Raw genomic sequence first — 21,089 nt, 5'->3', positions numbered from 1 at the left:
GCACTTGGAAACAGTTGGGACTCAAAAGCAGTCACAAATTAAAAAAATGATTTCAGTCAAGGACTATTGACTCAGAAGTTAACAGTGAAATTGAAGTTGAATAAGTTGCATATGTAAACAAATTTCACTCCCTTTGAAGATAATTTAAAAGTGAAATTTCAAGCTATATAGCATGAGTGCAAGTAACACAGAATGAAGGCAGGAGGAAGCAACGCTAGAGGAAATGGCCTCCAACAGTAGCCTGAAGGAACTCCATGAAAGATTTCTTGATATACGAAAGATGAAGGGGAGATATTTGGAAGAAGAATCTGCCTTTTTTGATGATACAGTTATTAATCTGTTTTCTAATTTAATCAAAATCTACTCATCAGGTATGTTCTACTCATGTCCATGCTCATCCATAGACAGCTGCAATTGTGTAATTCTGTGGGCAGCAGATAAACTCAAGTGTGTAATATTATCTGACATAGATACTATGTCACATCCACTTGCTGTAAATACTTGATATGGATTGTGATGCAAAAGTGATGATTGAAATTGTATACAAAAAGATCTTGAATTATTGTTAGAGTGTCTCTATTTCAATAACATGTTACAACCACCACAAAGGAACAGTAAATAATGCCCCTATGTGTTCTTCATCTACCTACTCTCTGTTTTAATAACCTGTGTTCATAATGCTGAATTATGGTATGTAATGTCTACTCACCTGCTTTTAAGAAGAGTCCATGTGTATTGTGTACAGATATGCAATTTTAAAGATGCCTTTTCTGATGGCTGAAGGACTTAAAATGCATGTTATCTACATTATTCTTCAATGTTATATATCTCCGAATTCTTTAAAAACAACTATTCTCATGAATTGCATTTCCATATGTTAAGGATTTCTTACAGATGCTTCTATTAGGATCAGTCAGAATTTAAAGCAGTTTGATTAGAAAGACATATAGATTAAATTAATTTGCATAGTTGCTGAAAATCATCCCAAAACCAAAGCATAATAGGTGGAAGTGCAAACAAAATCTTATTTGCCACTGACCTAAAATAGAAATTTAGAAACCCATACAACAAGTAGGCAGGTTATGATTTAATTAAATTTAAAGATTTATTACAATAGTGGCAAAAAATAACTGAGTCAATCGAACAAGAAGCAGTTTCCTTACATAAAACATATACGTCACTGAGGATCTGGTCCATATGACACACCCTCTAAGGCCGAGTCCATTCCTAACGCAGGCACAATGCATAGCTGTGAAAGTGGGGCAGACTTTATATTGATACAAGTGAATTCCTGCACATACTGGAGGTTTCCATCACGGAAATGTAATGAAAATGTATGATTGCAGGTTAATTTTGAGGTTTGCAGGGTATTGTGGGTAGCAAAACCTCATAGGATCCACATAAGGAACACCACCTCAGAATCCCCTAGCAGTGTACTTTTCAAAAATGTGTATGGTTGGTAGGTTTGCATTGGTGGAGGCTGAGCAGATCTCCAAATACCACAATTACCCTTCTAACTAGTCTGTCCATGGAGGTTTCCTTAGGTGTCAGCAGAGCTGGAGCCCAAAATCCACAGCTGCCCACAGTGCAAAAAAAGGGTTTGCTTTCAGTGGAAAAATGTGATGTGTCCATGTTGTGTTTTTGGTCCTTTCCTATTGGGGACACTGCGCCTCCCCATGCAAAGAAGGTTCCATTTTTATTCGGAGACCTAAATTAATGCTAAGTGGTAGGACATTTGTTGATCCTGCAGATTCCAGAAATTTGTGTTACAGAAATGTGGGGAAAACCTGCGCTTTTATTCAAAGTTTTAGATCTGTAAAGCCTTCTGGGTAAGAACAGCTGGTGCAAGTCACTATCCCCACTCCACCCTAGGTTCCTATGGATTCCTAGTTTTCAAACATGTGCAGGTTTGCTGAGTTTCTCTAGGTGCTGACTGAGCTCCGGCCCACAATCCACAGCTATTCACTTTGCAAAACAACAATACATTTTAGTGGAATTATGTGATGTGCCTATGCTGAGGTTTGGGCCCTTTCCTGTTGTGGAAACTAGGCACATGCACACAACTGAGGTGCCATTTGTATCAGTAGACATGTTGGGAACACACAACAGTAGAACATGTGTTCCTACCAATTAGATTTCTATGCATTTGTGCCTTCCAAATGTAAGCCAGTGTTTAAGACATAAAGCATTTTGAAAAAATGTCCACTGAATCACCTGCTAATATGGGTACCCACAAATTCAGAGATGTACAAATACCCACTGCTTCTAAACTCTTTTAAAGGTATATATGTCAGAAATACATAGGTTTCCTTGGTACACATTTTTGACTCTATACATTTTACCAAATACATTGCTCGGAACACAAGAAAAAACATTGTAATGTTCAGTTCAGTTTTTGGCCCAGGCTCCTTTACAAACTCCAGACCCTATATATCCCTACAACCAGAAGCATCAATCGTCCGTAATGGTTTATTGATTTGTGAATCAGCCATTGTGACAAGAAGATACAGATTAAAACATGGTCACAAATGTCTGTTTTTTCCTACTTATTTTCACTATTCTTTTATTTCAACAGTTATGGTCTTAGTAGGATGTTGGATGGACTGCCACTGATAGGCTGTCTGTAGACATCCGTCTGACATCCAAGGCATTAGTCCGATCACTGGATTACAATGCCGGCGGTGAGAGTGATGTGGTCAGAGAGATTGACCACCTCCCCCAACACGATCAAGGATGCAGCAGGGGCATTGGTCGGAGGCCTAATTCCTACAATGGAGGCGGGGCTTGTGGAGGCCCTGCCATAGGGATTAGGATGTCCCTTTCGGACAGCCTTTCCATATTGGCCTTTCTGATATGGAAAGGTGTCTGAAAGAGATTTGGGGGCTCCGAGCAGGGCCCATGTCCACCTTAGACTTCTGCTGTGTGATCTGGGGGGCACATGTGGTGTCCCCCAAACATCTATGCACCCTATGACAGGCTCCTCATGGTACCTGGCACATGGTACATAGATGTTTAGAAACATACCCTTTACCATTGCAGCTTCTGCTGCAGAACTTTTCAGGGCTGCAACACAAGCTGCAATGGTAAAGGCTCTGTTTCTGACCGCCATGATGGTGGTTACGTCATAATATTGGAAGCAGAACTACCAACTTTTAGTCGGGTAGTTTCACTCCTGAAATGTCTGGCATCGTAATTAGGCCTTCAGTTTCTTTGAGAAACCCTCGAGGGATGTACACAAATGACCCCTTGTAGAATTCAAAATGTTGTTTACTTTTCAGAAATCTATAGCTTTCTGTGATCACACATGGATTTCAGATACATTTCCACCACAAACTAGATGTAGATTGATAGCACAAGAATTAGGAAAAATAGGCATCCAGGTGAACCTTCTGGCAGGAATCTAGACTTTTGAGATCTCAGAAGGACGTTACACTTGGTAAGTAATCTCCTGATGAGCACTGCCAGACTAAATAGTGTTGCCTATTGTCTCCTTTGAGAGGTAGGCAGCCATGTCTTGAGTTATCAGTATGGATAAATGGGGATGAGTGAATTATATATATACACGGTGAGAGTTAGTGACCAGCAGGTGGTGCAAGTACTGTGTGAGCTAGTTGCAAGACTCATCTTGTTTCTAATCCCAATCACAGGGAAACACCATCTTAATTATAGTCCTGGATGGAACTGTCTCTGCATCGCATCTTTTACAAGTAGGGTTGCCACCTGACTGGTAGTGTAGCTCTACCACATGAACTGCTTCCGTTAAATAATAAATACCAACAATAATGTAGCCAATATTTCTCTAACTGCCCCCTGTTCCTAAAACCCTGTAGTATTCTGTCCCTGCTCAGACTCAGAGTTGGCAGCATGTTAAAAAATTAGATACATTCAGAGGGCTTTATTTACAATCTGCCATCTGTAGTAGTTTAGCACTTTAAAACGTACTATAATAGGTACTCCAAAGTTTATATTTTACCTACACTTGCATGTGTAGAAGACAAGTCTCTGTCCCCAATTGGGGAGTTTCTGCACATGTGAGTACAGATTGTAGTTGTTAATTCGGGTGGGTCACAAGGTAATGAGTGGGAAAAAGGGTCAGACTTAGCAATAAGGATAGTGGGATTAGTGAGATATAGGAGGAGTTTAGGGAGGAGGAGAAAGGGATTTAGGGAGGGACATCACCCACCATCACAAGAATAGGGCATTTGCTTTACTTTGTGGGTGGAGACATATAGATTACACTTTTTTAGTATGTTTACACTCAGACTTTGAAGTATTTTTGGATGGGTTGAGTCTGTTAGTAGAAAAAAACTAGAAGCTATATGTAAGACAGTCATAGGGAAAGTTTGTAAATGCGAGGTACATAGAGGTAAATTACGAAGCAACACATTTGCATAAAATGAAAGGTAACAAAAACAAGTGAAAAAGGAGTAAGAAAAAGGAATGAAAGAGATGGAAAAGAGGGAAAGATTAATTTGAGATAGAGTAGAGAGTAAGAGGAAAAAGGAAAGGTATCTCAAAGGGAAATAATGTTGTCTAAGTAACTTTTTATGACAGCATCACTGCTCTGTAGATAAGTATGTTGTATAATCACAGCAAGAATGATTAAGAATTGGGATGATTCAGTGTTGCTGTTGTTTTTCCTTGACAATAGAGCCAACTCCATCTACTAGAGACCTGAAGAGATCAATGACAGGGGACCTGTAGGAGGCTGGCTCTCTGTACAGTGTACTAAAATTAGGTAAACTATGTAGAATGCCCAAGAATTCCCAAGAAAAGGTATTGTTGTCCAACAGATAGTTCTAATGCTCTGTTTTGTGGTAGTGTGGGAAAGGTTTAGGCTTATCGTGTGGTTTTGCTAAGCATTTGTTGTCACACACAGAGGCAATAAGCAAGACCCACAATCAAGAATAAATCTGAGACCAATGTTGTATAAATGACAACGTTTTTATATATTTTTAAAAAGAAAGACTTAAAATCAGAGATAAACTTTGTTCAGGTTTAAGATACTTAAATAAATATTTTGTAAAGTGTGAACCACGGTATAAAAGAGATGCAGTTTAAAGTATGTAGTACTTTCAGTGCCTTCGCAATCAGCATTCGATACCATAAAATATTTACCATTGCGGTCAGTGCAGAAGGTAATGGTGTGGAGTCCTTTGAATGGAGTTCAGTGGATCACCACTGTTGTGGTTGCCGGAAGCAGATCACTGTATGTCTTTAGGAGCACCGCCAACCTGACGACCGCAGTCACAGTTACTGGGATGAAGGTGCAGGCTTGGTTGTTGGAATACAGGCAACACATTACCCTTGTAGCTGCTGGAAGGAGGAATCCACCAACGAGTTCAGGGTGACCACGCTACCTGGAGTGGTTGGATATCTTCATCAGCAGGATGAAGCTCTTTGAAGGCCCATGATTCAGGTAGAGCTGGAGTTGATGTGCACCTGAAGCAGGAGTTTCGGAAGTCTTGGGTGTTGGAGGTCAGAGTTTACATACAGCTGTCAGGTCACAGGTGGGTTGCAAAGCAGACCATCTCGGAGAAGTGTTGGCCATGCCAAGGTTGCTGCTTTTGCCATCCAAGCCACCAGCAGGTGGTTGTGGGCACTCAGTGGAGTGGATGTTTTCAGCATCTGTTGCTATTGTTAGAGGATCTCTCGATGTGGTAGAAGCATGCTACAATTCCTTTACAGTGATGAGTCATGTTGACACAAGTGCCGGTCCTCAATGACCTTGGTTCTTTACAAAAGGTCACTGGGGACTATAGCCTCTTGCCCAAAAGAAGGCTCCTTGGCAACTGGTGAAGATTGAAGGGCAGCAGGGTTTCTTGGAGGTCTTGCAGTTAACTGCAAGGACAGACAGTGAAGATGTTGAGTCTTGGTTGCAGCTGGCAGGGTTTTGATAGTTTCTTGCTGCAGCAGGGATCAGTTCCTTATTAGTCATTGGTTTTCTTCCATTGTCTTCTTTTGATCCATAGAATCTGAGGTCAGGTTCTCAAGGAGCCACCTACATATTAAAGTTTGAGGCATTGTAAGGGGAGGCTAGGTAGTCACGAGAGGGCTGCTTACTGGTAGAGTGCCTATGCCCTCTTTATACTCACTCACATGGGGGGGCGGGCATACCCTGCCTCCTAATAGACTACTATCCCCCTCTTCAATATGGAAGATAGTCAAAAGTGGGGTCTACCTTGCCTGTCCTACCTTAGGGGTCATACAGGGGGAGGTAGATGCAGCAGGAGTTGTGGGTCACAATTTGCTTCTAACAGCAGGGGCTAAGGAAGAGGGTTCAAAGGTGGCAGGGCCTTTGAAGCTCCTGTTTTTGCAATGCCAGATCCTGCAGAGGGAGAGATGTGACCACCTCTGCCCAGAGCAGGCATTCTCTCTGAATCCAGAGGGTCCTGACTCTCTATCCATGGGTCTAGAAACATGTCTGGTGAAGGCAGGATGGCTTCAACTTGCCAGGAACCAGACCAGTGGTCAGTAGGTTTCAGTGGTTCCTTTAGGAGGAGCCCCTGTGTGAATCTATTAATAAATTCATCACTGGGATCAGGTAGGATTTAGAAAGAGGAGATGATTTGCACCAAATACCCCTTGCTACAGTGGAGACATCATGAGACTAGGAAACTTGAAGGGACCAGTATCCAGCCCATGTGCTCAGCATGGTTTTCCTGTGCACTAAAATGCTCTAGTATGGATTGGACGTAGTTGATGTGTCCGTGCATAAGACATAGTGCTTGAGATATAGTGCACCCTACCTTAGAGCTGTTAAGGCCTTCAAGAGGGGTGCCTTACCTATACCTCAAGCAGTGCCGGGAGGAATGGCACACAAGGTGGCATGCCAAGTCGACCCTTCAGTTCTTCCTGCACCCGGACATGCAGCCTGGGATGGCAGTATCACCTTGTCTGAGTGAAGGGTTCGTAGAGGACCTTCTTCTGGCCTCAGGCCCTAGGTACCAGGGGTATCATTTACTAGGGACTTACAGGGGAGACAGAAGCTGTGTCAATCAGGACACATTTATGGGGAAAGAGATCAAGTCTTGCACCCTGGTTGGCAGGACCTCCGTGCATGTACAATTTGAAGTCACATCAACATCAGGCAAAGTGTGGGGACAACTTATGTAAAAGAGGCACTTTCCTATAGGACCCAAAATCGATCCATCCTTACCGAAGATTGTAGATGAAAAGTATGACACCTTTCATACCTTCCCACCACCCAGACACTGCAGCTACAGCTCAAGTGAGAGTCTGTAGGGCCCTGACGCTAAGGTAGATCTGAGGAATTATGAGGGTCAAAGCAAAGCTGAAGAGGGGAAATGGTAAACTCGTGTCCTGAGAAGACCACAATATGCAACATAATATTATTATTGATGAGTAAAATGGACATGTCCATTTATTCTTATTATCTGATAAGGAACTTATATGCAACATTATCAATTCTATTTACTCAAGTTTGAATGTTTTTCTAAACAGGTGGTGTTAAAGGAGACTCCCTGATTGGACTTTCCTATGGCCCTTACATCTATTATACTCTCCCAGCCTGTGATTATTTCAATGAGATCACCTTTGCTTGCTCCGATGATAACTCCATCCAGGAGATACAGAAATGGATGAAGAACGAACCTGATGCCTTGAACTGGAGTCATATAATAAAGAAGATTTGTGAGCTTCAGGGCAGTGGGTAAAGATGCACATTCTATTAAACCTTTCCTACTTTCTTTTCCTCTTCAGACTCTCATCTTCTAACCCTTAATAAAAATGTGAGGATAGTAAAGTGAAATAAACATGCCAAAAAAATCTCGGTGTGCGTAGGGATCAGGAGCTGTCCCTGAAGCAACACAGTAATCAAGTGGTGAGCTCCTGTTTCCATGTCATCGGAATGTTAAGGAAAGTGTTCCCCTTACTCCCTGACTCTATCAGAAGGACGTTAGTGCAGGCCTTGGTATTGAGTCGTTTGGACTACTGTAATGGGCTGCTTCTATCAACTAATGAGGGAGTAATTGCCAGGTTACAGGTAGTCCAAAATACTGCGGCCCGCCTTGTGCTAAACCGGCCCCCCCGTACTCCCTTCAAACCCCTCTTGAATACCCTGCATTGGCTTCCTGTCAAGCAAAGGGTGAAGTATAAGACTTGCTGCATAATACACAAGTGTCTTCAGGAGAAAGGCCCTGGGTATTTGAGGAATACATTTCTCCCCTATAAACCTTTATGTTCTTTAAGATCCAGTGAACAAGCTCTGTTGCAGGTCCCTAGAGCAAAAAAGACCAGACAGGGCGGCAGAACCCTCTCAATTGCCGGTCCAACGCTGTGGAACAGCCTCCCAGTTTCTTTAAGACTCTGTAAGGAATTTCTTCCTTTTAGGAAACAATTAAAAACCTTTCTATTCCAAAATTATTAGATAGGATCTCACCCACTGTATGTGTGTAGGAAGGATGCCAAAGGCGCGGAGATACTCCTTCGGGAGGTGATCCTAGCGCGTTATAAACCTGCAAATAAATAAATAAATAAATTGATAGCTTAAGTATTGGAAAGTGCAGATGTCACTGCTCAGCTAGAGGTTTAAAAGAAGGAAGAAGAATACCTGGTCTTCCATGATACCCAGACTCTGCTACTCACAATTCTATATTTCTGCCAGGACATGGAATGCAGCTGTAAGAAATAAAATAAAGCTACTTAAGGATGCCTGCCCGGTGGCTTCATCTTTTCAATGGCAACAAGTGGTTTCAGATGTCTCCAGAGGTCCATTCTGATGTGTTCCATGTTGAGGAATGACAAATTGAACATTTTGTGTGAGCAAGTCATCACGTTTTCCAGTGGCTATTTTCCATTTCAAGTTGTATGATCTAGATGGTTATTTAGTCAGTCTTATCACGTTGTTATTATTTAAGTAGTTAATGAAACAACAGTGGAATGCATATCCATGCGTTCCACATTGTGACTGTCATTGGGCGAGGCAGCACAGAATAGACAGGCCAAGTTAAAAGCAAAAGGCCTCTTTATAAGGACAGGTCGCAGCTGAACTTTATAAACAATATTGTAACATCAAACAAATCCACCTCACTAATACAATGTGTCAATCTATCTCCTCCCATCTTTAATTCTCCTCTCTGATGTGTACACACTCCCAACCAAAGATCCCAGCATTGAACCCACACTCCCTTTCATTCCATTTACCCTCCTTTCAAACCTGACCTCAGCATCCCTCTGCTAGCATCTTTCTGACAAGGACCCACTGACAAGACCCCAACCTTTCCAGATTACTGTGTGAGCCTCCTTCTTGACTACCACACAGAAAAACCCTACACAGGTGTTTTTACTGTCCTCCACTTCCACAAGTCCATATTCTTTGCGGCATTGGATGCCACTCAAACAGCTATTACTTTCACTTACAGGGGGCTGTCCTGCGCTGTTTGGGGGTTGCTGTTGCCCTCACCTGCTTGTTGTCTGCGTGCTGGGCTTGGCAGGTCTCCCTCCCGCTGCCGCCACACCATCAGAGCGGCCGCCCAGCGGAGGAGACCAACTACATTGCCCAGACTCCTCAGCGGCATCGTCACCAGCCGACAATCTCGCACCAGGAGGCGCTTTAAAAACACTTCCGAGCCCCGGTGGAGTGGGGGCTGTCCTGCGCTGTTTGGGGGTTGCTGTTGCCCTCACCTGCTTGTTGTCTGCGTACTGGGCTTGGCAGGTCTCTTTCGGCTGAACATTCTCGATCCGAGAAGTACGTTGCTATCTGCCCCTGGTCTGCGTTATCTGTATAAATATCATAAGCACCTTAATATCCCCACATCGGGAGGACCGTTCATTTGAAAATTTAGAAGTGTCTGCGTTACCTATATGAATATCTTAAGTACCTTAATATTCCCACATCAGGCGGACCGCTTATTGGAACATTTGGAAGTGTGTACATTTGAGTATTCGTCCGCGGACCAGGGGGCATGCACTAACTTCAGTACCATTCAGATTCGAGTTGTGCTTGGTTACATCGATGAAACTGCATTAGACGCCGCTCTACAGATCTATTGATTCTTAAATCCATTTGGATATCGGCAAATTAATGCGAGTGTTTTAGCTTCATGTAATTTTGACAGCATTTTTCGTATATCTTGAAGGACTTCTTTAGTCAAAATCACCGTTTTTGAAATTTATTGAAATATAAGAAAACCTTCTCCTTATCAAACAGAAAGTGGAAACCAAGGTATTTTGCGTTGCTCTCATTTCGTGATTTAGTAATATGTGGCTACTCCTTAAGAAGGCGCTGGTCGCCGAAACGCGCGTCGATAATACTATTTTGCCACTGTGTTGTTTTTTATTGAAAAAAAGTCCTTTTCTTTTTAACAAAATATTGTTTGTATAAATTCATGATATCTTTTGTTAATTTTTGATGTATTGGCTCATTGCCACTGAGTTATACATCTTTTTAAATAATGTGTTATTATGTATGACCTTTTAACTGAATTAATAAAAAGCAGATTTTTGATATGTCATTAGTTTTAAATCTTCCTCTCTATTATTAGATTTGACAAGCAAATAGTAAATTGCTGAGGTTGTTATTTCATATGCTCCCTCCCGCTGCTGCCACACCATCAGAGCGGGGGCCGAGCTGAGGAGACCAACTACATTGCCCAGACTCCTCAGCGGCATCGTCACCAGCTGACAATCTCGTGCCAGGAGGCGCTTTAAAAACACTTCCGAGCCCCCGCATCGTGGGACGCATGCGGGTGGCGCTGGGAGAAGCCCGGGACAAGGGCGGGCCATCTGTGGCCATCAGGGGCCAGAGGAGGCCGGGCTGGGCCACCCCCTTTGACTCATCCAACAGGTACTTTACATCAAACCTTTCCCTGTAGTACGATACCATGACACCCATACAAGTTTGAACTGTTCGTAAAGGACGGTATAAATAGCGGACTACATACTATTGTGCATTTGTGGGAAGGGAAGGAGATCATTTATTTATATAATTTGTCTCAAAATAAGGAGGACTAACCTATTAGCTTTCTAGCTAAGGAGGAAGAGCAGCGGTAGGTGAAAGTGTAAGTTCTTACATCCTCTTTCTAGTTTCGCTATGTCTAACCAAGCGAAAACGCGCTCGGCCACAAGCAAGGCACACTTGTCCCGCACCCCAAATCCCTCAGTTCTCGAGCCAAACGTTGTGTTGCCCCATAAAGCAAAACCTACTGCAATTGACCTGATGTTGAGGAAAGTTATTGGAGAGATTGAGCGTACGGAGAGGAGCTTGTCTATTTCACCAATACTTATCCCAGCCACACCCACACATCCTAGGGATTCAAATACATCAGTAATTTCTTATACTGACATCTTGGAAAACCCAACTGAAGGTATTCCCTGTGCACAGCTGGTAGGAGAGCTAGCGGCAGACACTACTAGGGACAGCAACATAGTTACAAGCAAAAGATCTAAACAAGGGGGTTGCAGGAAGGGCCAACGTTGGAAAAACAAATCAAGTACAGTCGCACATGGACCAAAAGACAGGGACAAGGTGGTTACGGAAGTAGTAGCATCATGCCACTCAAGTCCACCAGGATGGATGGATGATGTAATAGGAGACCTCCAAAAACGCCTGGAAGCCTTTATTACAAGTCAGTTAAAACCAATAATTAGCAAGCTAGATAAAATAGCAAATTAACTGACTAAGCAGGGAAAGTCAAAGTGCCCCACAAATAGTAACTTTACTTCAGACCCTACCCAAGCAGCTATTATGCCAATTGGGCAAATAGCTGGTAATAATAATTGTGTTAGTAATGTGCAATGTACCATCACACAAGTACAAGACTCACCCAAACCTACAGCCCAGGCAGAGCGGGGAAACAGCCAGAAGGGGAGAAATAAGAATACAGACAAGGTTTTACAGCAAACAAACGTGCCGATAGGGCAAACAGGGAATTCTATAACTCATAGTTTAATTCAAATAAATCAGACAGGTCATGAGTTGAATGATACAGCAGACCACTCTCCACCACATATAAACCTGCCCCCTGAAGCATGCCCTTACGTCATTGTTTTTGCCGGGGCACCCGAACTTAGGGCAGCGGAGAAAGAATCGTATACGGAACTGAAAAGTAAGATAATCAAGTGGCTGAATACAAATATGCCCCTGAAAGGTGGGGAATGTGGGGAAATTCTTCAGGTAAGAAGAGTAAACTGGTTAGGTAGCAGGAGGAAAGACATCACAGGGGACTGTATTGTGTTGAATTTTAGGAACACCAACCTAGTGGAATATATACTAGGTAACTCTAACAGAAACCAGACTAGTACCATACGTACTTTAGCATTAGGATACTTTTACCCGAGGAGACGGGTTATTCACACTCCGAGCTATTCTAACTGTAGTACAGGAAGGGTTCCAGCTAGATATTGGGCTAGAATGCACGAACAGATAGGCCCGTTTATACCAAACCAGGGCTACCCCCAGTGGGCAAACTGATTCAGTCCACTACTGTCCCTTGACGAAAATGATTGACTACCCCAAACAAGGAATGGGCCACAGAAGGAGGGTACAAGGGTGGGCAATGAACATAGTGCAAAGGGGGCTATGGAAAGTCATGAAGATAAGAGGATGGAAGAACCCCTAGTTATGGGAGGAGAGGGAGATCAAGGGATTATGTTGTTTAGGAAGGATGAACCCAGGCCACATAATCAGGGAGCAAAGGACGGAAAAGTACCTAGGGAAGGCCTGTTACTATTGTCCTGGAATATAGCATGCCTGGCGGGGGAATTTGAAAATGAGGACTGGAGGAAGTACCTTCATGGTGTCCATATATTAGCGTTCCAGGAGACGTGGGCGGTTGAATCCTCCCCCTACCAAATAGTGGGTTATAAATGCTTCTTTGTACCAGCTCAAGAAGGCAGATCAGGCAGGGCAAAGGGAGGGTTAGCAGTGTATGTTGACCTCGACTTAGAAGGCACATGGACACAACCCTCTTGGACGTCACATACCCTCCAGGCAGTTCTCTTTCAAGGGCAAGGGCTGAGGTTACTGATATTCAATATCTATAATTCTGGGCCTGTAGATGGGAATAATGTAGTAATTCAGGAACTATACAGCAGACTTAATCAAGAGATTGAGCAAAGGAAAGGAGGGGGGAACCAACTGTCCTGGTTATGGGTGATTTAAATTGCCATCTTTGCCCAAAGCTGTATCCTGTAAGTGCTGACTGGTCATCCTGCCCGATAGAGAGTGGGCCACATTTTGTGCATAATAAGGAAGGAACATCACTAATGAAGCTATTAGATACTTACGCTCTCACACATACAATAGATCTGGTGGTCCCGGGAAAAGAGGGTATTCTTACGCCAACATGCAAAGGCAGAGGATGTTCCTCTATTATAGACTATATGATGATATCTATTTTTGCTAAAGATAGGGTCAAAGAGGTGAGAACGGACTGGAGTCCCTTTAGTGACCACAATCTCCTAATTCTGGAATTAATATATAACGGCGACTCAATAAGGAGTAATCCGGTAGATATTGAGGTGCGACCAGTGGATCAGGGGAGGCGACTAAGGTGGTTAAAAATTAATGCTCATCAATTCTACAGAACTCTAATAGAAAAAGGTAAAAATCAGATACAAGACTGTCTCAAAACTACAGTATAGGGAGGTGAGCTGGTCTCAGCGTTCGAGTCCTTAACCAACCTGGTTGATGGACTATTGAAAACAAAAGGTCCCAAAAAGAACATAACACAACCACGATGGTTTGACACCGATTGTTCTCGAGCACTGAGAGATTTAAAATCTTGTCTTAAAACTCACCCCAGGGACAAGCAGAAAGTAGCCCTCTGCAGACATAGATATATAAAACCAAGGTCAAACAGAGGAAGATTATGTTGCAAGCGGAAGTCTGGGCCGATCTGAGGGAGGCAGGGGAAAATAGGGATTATAAAGAATTCTCGAAAATTATCAACAGGCCTTGTTTCCAAGACAGCAGTGCCCCGGTGATTAGTACTAATATACTCCCTGAGCAGTGGGTGACTCATTTCAAGGGCCTTTACAATCACCCCTGCGATACAGTCTCAGTAGGGGACTGGGACGGGGTCCGGCCCATGGAACTAGAATTTTCACTACAAGAAATAATTTAATCTATCCAAGGTCTGACCCGAAATAAAGCACCAGGGCCTGATGACACGCCACCATACCTTTATCTAAGCAACATCGACCTCTGGGCTCCTATCATGACAAGGGTGTTAAATGCAGCTATAAAATCTGGGCTCCCGCGATCTTGGTCTACCGCATTAATTGTCCCTATCTTCAAGAAGGGGAGTAGGGACAATCCCCAATGCTATAGACCAATATTGCTGATTGATGTGTCAGCTAAGTGACTGGGCAGGGCGGTTTTAAATCGGCTTATGGCCGGGACAGAAGAGCACCACATTATAGCAGACACCCAATACGGTTTTAGATCAGGCAAATCAACTAGCGATCAATGTCTTAACCTCTATCTACTAGTTGCTAAATACACTAAAGCTAGCAATGGAACAGTCTATATGGGTTTTATGGATTTGGCTGCGGCCTTTGACAATGTAAACAGGAACAAACTTTGGGCCATGATGAGTAACCTGGGAATTGACCCTGAACTCATAAATATCCTAAAAGAACAACATTGGAACACCACTGCTAAGGTCCGCTATAGCGCGGGGGGAGTGCCGATCCCTTCCCGTGCACTAGCGGAGTGAGGCAGGGGTGTATCCTCGCTCCCTTTTTATTTTCATTATATATAAATTATCTAGAGGGAACACTGGTTGCCTTGAATGTGGATTGCCCCAAAGCAGGAACGTGTCATATTCCGGGTGCTGCTGTACGCGGACGACGCAGTCCTGCTTGCACGAACAGCATTGATGGATTTGTGAAGTTCATGGACAATTTAGACTTGTCCATGAACTTGAGCAAGTCCTTTGTGATGGGGGTCGGCAAGAAAACCTTCTAGGAAATTTGCTTTTAAAATAGGGGCCCACACATTAGAAACTGTGAGCACCTTTTCCTACCTGGGTCTTTTATTTGATGGGCAGATAAAGTTTGATTCCTTAATTGAGGAAAGGTGCAGAAAGCTGGTTTCTGCAAACGGTGCGATACTAAATTTCGCCCGTAGGCTGGGCCGTTGGTCACCAGAGCAAGTAATGAATTTATATAGAACTGTAAGCACCGCAAAAGCTCTGTAAAGTGCAGAGGTCTGGGGATTCAGGGAAGTAAGACAATTACAACTCGAGGAAGACAAATTCCTACGCAGGATCCTGAAGATATCGCAGAGTACCCCAGCATAAATTGCACATACTGAGCTTAGGATTCCATACATTACAGACCAGGTAAAGGTGAGACCCATCATGACATGACTCGAAATTTGGGTAAACTCCGAAGCGGAATTAAGCAGGATAATAGCTGGAGATTGTTTGCAAAAATGATAAGTGCCTTCAAATGCCATGGTTAAACTATGTTAAGGATACACTAGGGATCATAGATCAGCAGGTACTCTTTAGCGACCCGACTTCAATTGCCACCTCTTGTAAACATTGAATTAAAAAACTGTTATTAGAAAAATTTGAATTGGGCAGGTTAAACTCCGACTCATTTAAAAGATCAGTTGTGGCACATTGTTTAGCAAGTAATGGGGAGGGTATGGAACCTTATTTATTCTTGATGCATAATCAGCAGGACAGATTTTTAATGTGTTGTTTTAGGCTCAATTTATTACCCAATATTTTAGCTTATCCTTCAGGTTTTACTTTAACAATTGAGCAGAAGGGTGCCTGCTGCTGCGACAATAGATCTCCGCAGGATACCCTTCATTTTGTAATTTTGTGTTCTTTTTACCGGATTCCTCGTCGCAGATTTCTTGTGGATATTTTAAAAAAGGGAAAATTCCGTCATGCTAAAACTGCATTACTTTTTTTGCAAAGAGCAAATGATATGCGCACTTTATGCTCTATTATGAGTTTCCTAAACGTAGCAGTAAGTTTAAGAAATACGAGAGGTTGAGCAATGATGAACATAATACCACATGTATTAATTTTGTTTTTAACACGGTTCAGAAATGTAATTAATGAATTTTGTAAAATGTATTTTTATGATGGTTTTTAATCATCGAAATAAAGATTTACTGAACTGAACTATTAATTTTTAAAATAATCTGTTAGACTGCCACCTAATAGCCAACATTCACTCCCCACCATTTACAACCAGCTTTTTTTGCCAGTTTATTGCATATCTCTAGTAAATAAAATTAATTCCCTAAAAAGAATAAAAGGACCTCATGATGGTGGACCAAGGCAAACACCTCTTTTGGGATATCTCCATGCTCCAAGACACCTATGCATCTATGTTGACAAAAACAACGCATCTCCCCATTAACCTTGTGCTTTGCATCTCAATTGCAATCTACTTCACCACACCACACCACACCCTACCCACCCCCACCAGAGGTGCCCAAAACACAAAGAACTCGACCAGGACCGTAAAATCATCACCAGATCTCCTTTCATAAACTTAGACAACCCCAGGTGAATAATCAATACAACCAGGCAGGTTCTCACTCTCACCAACTCAGATGAGAGTAGTTGGCCACATTTTTGGTCATAATTGGTCCCCAATCGCTTATCCTCTTTCAGAAAGAAGCTCAATTTGTTAGCTTATGATGCAGTCTCTAATTTAATGGAGTACATAACAAGTTATTCAGCCTTTTCACCCTCTTGAGACAATATTTTCCCCACCTGCCAATTTGATATCTTCCAAGGCCCCCATTAGGCAGGACTTACCTGCATGCAACACAACACATGAACCTCCCCCCATCTGATTCATCTTAGATTTTCACTAGGTTAAAAGCAATGATGTCCCTTGCCATTCCAATTCCCATGTGTCTATCTCATTTTCACTGCTAACACCCAAAACCTCAGAAATTCTGAAAGCTCCAGAAAACAACCATAACATACACAATTTCATCAGCAAAACTTCAAAACTACTGAAACATATTGCTAATAAACGCTGCACTACCAACAGTAACTTGGGTATCAAACTAGTTTCTCTTTGACTACACTTTCACCTCTGCTTGTTACCTCCTATCCTGTTTCCTGCATTGGGCTCATAACTCAAAATTTGCTATAAAAAGCAATACATGAAAATGTGTTCCCTATTGCAGCTGCTGACGTTCCGTTCTCAATGTTAGACATAGTGACAGGGATAACATCCTCTCTTCAACATTCTTGTCATTCTTGTCATCTAAGCTTCATTTTACAGCACCACAGCATAGAAACTCATCCCAAGCCTGTCTGTAAGCTGACCTGGTATTCTGTGCAAGTTCTGCCACATTTTGCAACAGTTTCAAAAGCTTCTTGTCTCCGATAATTTACCATACACTATCTCTTTCACTAAGCCTTTGCCCCAGAGAGATACCATAAGGAGAGAAAAATCCTAAAAATGCATTGCTCCTGCCCACTTCCATCTACATCTGAGGCCACCTGTTAGAGCTCCAAAGTCGTTCAGAAAAAAGGCAAACTTATCTGCAACCCCACATCCAAACTTCTTGGACTAGCCAAGGCAAATCCGAATCCAGTGAATGTGATAGAGCGCGCAGGTCACTCGACTATATTTTTACCATATGCACACTTGGGCCAATAAATCAGTTTTCCATATTTTCTTAAACCGGGTAACCTACACTCTACTACCAGTACTTTAATCCTAACTGATTCCTATACCTCCAACTTACCAATCCTTGTCACTGGTACCTTTGACCACAATGGATCAGGGAGTTAGCTGAAAAGATAAGCAGTCAAATACTAAATTAACATTGCACTCATGTAATGACCACAGACTCTGGAAGTTTTGAAAACCTTTATCTAATCCTCTTCAATTGTTGTGAGTAAAAGATTTACAGCAAGCAAACTATCAATAATCAGAATCATAAAAAGTGTATAACTATGTAAAAGATATATTATGCCCACCATTTAGAAGTCTCTAAAGGGAAGGTAAGAACAAGGAGTATACTGACATGAAATTGTGTATCAGACTTGAAATGGTAATTTTCTAAAGGACGAGAAAATTAAGGAACATGCTAGAATGTCACAGTTTAATCACTTCCTAAGGGATGGGTAAGAAGAGGGAACATGAAACTATAATGACGAAGCTGAGTTTACCATGTAGCTATAGGAAGGGTAAGGAACATGGAACACGCTAATAATTCAGAATAACCACTTCAGTTTGTCTAAAGTGAGGGTAAAGACAAGGGTCATCTATTTAAACATAAACAGTGCTTGCCATCCAACTATAGGGTAGGTGAAACAATGAAACAAGCTAATAACACAAAGTTTACGATTTGTCAGTTATGATAAAGGAAGGGGAAAAAAAGGAACATATGCAATTATAACTTCAGCGAGATTAAGGCAATGGTAAGAAAAGGACGCAATTGAGTTTCCCTCACAGATCTATATTTACCTAGAATGGTGTGAAGACTAACACTGGCCACGGGTCAGTTTAAGGACAGAAACCCCGAAGTCTGAAACACCAGTAGGCCAGCAAGTGCAGGTCAGAGACAGGACAGGAAAACTAGATTGGATCAGAACCGGACCACCAAAGTTGAGACCAGCACCCGCAGTTCAGTTGCAACGCCTGCACTACACCCTCTCTGCAACTATCAGTCAGAACCCCGATTGGGTTATCGAATTCCCCAGCAAAGTGCTTCGCCAGCATTTAAGGTTCCCAAAACCATGATTGGGTCAGCGAGTCTTCTGACAGAGTGCTTCGCAGCACCTCTGTTTTCGATCAGCTATTGAGTGCGTTGGGTCAGTGACAGGTCAGCTATTCGGACAAGTCGGACAAATTTCTCTAGATAAACCTAGGCTAGTTATACTGTTTTCCAGGTCAATGTACCACCCCCCAATATTGCAAGTGTAACTTTCCCCAATTTCGATTGGACAAGGGAGGAGGACACCACCTATTTTTTAGAATTTCGCCGTCTCTTGTTCTAATTAAGGTTCCCACCCATTGAATTTGGGTTCTCATGATGTCTTCATTTCATATAACAATGAATGTTCTATTTACAAATACATTGTATTCGTCTAGAGTTCATAAGGTGGAGTTCCCAGGAGCATTTTCTCAGTCAGTCAGCTCCTTAGCTATGATTCCAAGGTCACTGCTCAGGAGACTTGCAGACGCAGTTTCATTCAAGATGGAGTACAGCGTAATGGGACAGGCCAAGTTTTGAAGTGTAACATAAAATGGAAAAGAAACAGATTTAGAACACAAAATAAATGATTTCACTGTATACCATGAATCGCTACACTACTCCCATTACTTTATAATAAACTATAGCATTAGGATTAGGCAGAACTAACAAGCTTAGCAAAGCAAGCTTCTGGCATGTGAGAACACAAAGCAGCCATCTTAGTTCTACTGCACAAGTGCAAACAGCTTCCCTCCAGGACTGCAAGTACGTCACGTCACATGGATATGACCGACGCATGCGCAGTCTAAATTCCCGCTTAACAGCGGCCATTTTAGGCTGCAAGCGTATTAGGATTAGAGAACACATAAGCAAGCTTCTCTCAGACACCCAAAAATGTCGGACAAGGGGCAAATTAGTAAGACAAACATGTTGATTAGTTAATTAATGTTATTTGACGTTCATGAGTACGAGCAAGTCGCTTTACTTGCGAATCCTTGCTCGATCAATCCCCTCTTTGATGATATTTTATATCATCACAATTAATGGAACCAGATGCCAACTTTTCACATTTCACCCATCTCAATCTCATCAAACTTTCTATTTAGCTTTTTCTCAGCATCTTTAATAGGATGTGAGTTTTTCACTCTCTCGTAAATCCGAATTTTTAATTCTTCTAAGTTGAGCTCTCCAACATTTCTTTTCACTCCTCGCCTATTCACAGAATATTTCTTTTTGTGCTTTCAAAATTTGCAGCAAATTATTAATATGAACACTAATAGACCTATTCCCGCTATTGGCATCAGTATTTTGCTCACAAGACTTTTACCTAGGTTAGAAAACCAATTACCTACAGCAGAGAGACCATCAGTAAGTCTCTTCCAGGCACTGTCAACCTCCAGTGGTTTAAGGTCTTTTTCCAAATTTGTAATATTTCTCACATACCCTTTAATTTCAACACTTTTGTCTGGTATGTAAGTGCAACAATGTTGCGCTTTCAACATTTTGCAGACTCCGCCCTCCTTTGCCAATAATGTGTCAAGAGCAAGTCGATTTTGTTAAACCATTGATCTGATCGCAACCAATTCGGTATTGACCATCAGGAACCCTCCAGCAGTGTCAGTTGAAAACCTATCCACTACTGTTGACAATTTGCAGATTCTGTGTGTATTCAGAGCCACTCCCACTGTAGGTATCAATGCACTAAAAATATCACCTACTATTTCACCAACCCTTTCTCTTTTGCTACGTACTAATTCATTAGTTCTTTCAGTGCTTCCAGTGATTTTTCCCACATGATATATCTTTGGGAAGACAATACCAAAGTAACAGCTCCCGTACCAATGGTCGGGCAATTGAAATAAGCCTTGTTCCCACATATATAGTAAATTCCAGGAAACACAGGCTCTGACCCATCTTTGAAACCCCAACCCCCGATTACCTTGTAATTGTGTTTGTATTCACTGGAACCAATGAATATATTGTTATAATAACTGGTTCTTTCCCTTTGAAAACAAAGGTTCCCCTTTTTTTCGAAATCCAGCAACATAGCAGCATTAGCCCCACCATTTGCGATGCTCCCTATGCTTTCAGCCCATTAAGGCATTTTCAGATTTTTGTCTTTTGCTTTCTTTTGGAAACTTTCTCTTCTTTTCCCTACCATGTTTAGAAACATTTTCTCTTTTTCGTGTAATGAACAGGTCAAGTTATCTTTCTGTGCGTCATCTATATTTATTTTACATACAGTTAGAAAATATTCACTCATGTATTTTGCTACATCTCTAGTTGTATGTACAGGGTTCAGGTTTCTTCGCACAGGAAGTTCAGAAAATATCACATCAAAGTTTGAATATTAATACTGTAAAGGTCCTCTTCTATAGAATGACCTAGTCAAAATACTACAGGAAATCCCATAGGTTAGTGGCAGATGGTGGTA

The 21,089-nt window shown here is 42.1% G+C and overlaps 1 protein-coding gene across 1 annotated transcript in view; it reads left to right on the top strand.

The window, feature by feature from the left end:
* Nucleotides 1-209: 209 nt before the first annotated feature.
* LOC147718307 (nicotinamide N-methyltransferase-like) overlaps nt 210-21,089 on the top strand; it is a 52,488-nt gene continuing 31,608 nt past the window's right edge. The window contains exons 1-2 of the mRNA XM_086966689.1: nt 210-371; nt 7,465-7,672. Coding sequence (XP_086822815.1) covers nt 224-371; nt 7,465-7,672 — 356 coding nt within the window. The 5' untranslated portion in view covers nt 210-223. The remainder of the gene's footprint in view (nt 372-7,464; nt 7,673-21,089) is intronic.

Source organism: Lissotriton vulgaris, chromosome 4_1 (genome assembly GCF_964263255.1).
Source record: "Lissotriton vulgaris chromosome 4_1, aLisVul1.2, whole genome shotgun sequence".
NCBI classification, from domain to species: Eukaryota; Metazoa; Chordata; class Amphibia; order Caudata; family Salamandridae; genus Lissotriton; species Lissotriton vulgaris.
The sequence above is the reverse complement of the archived record's forward strand: the minus strand, read 5'-3'. Positions and strand labels throughout refer to the sequence as shown.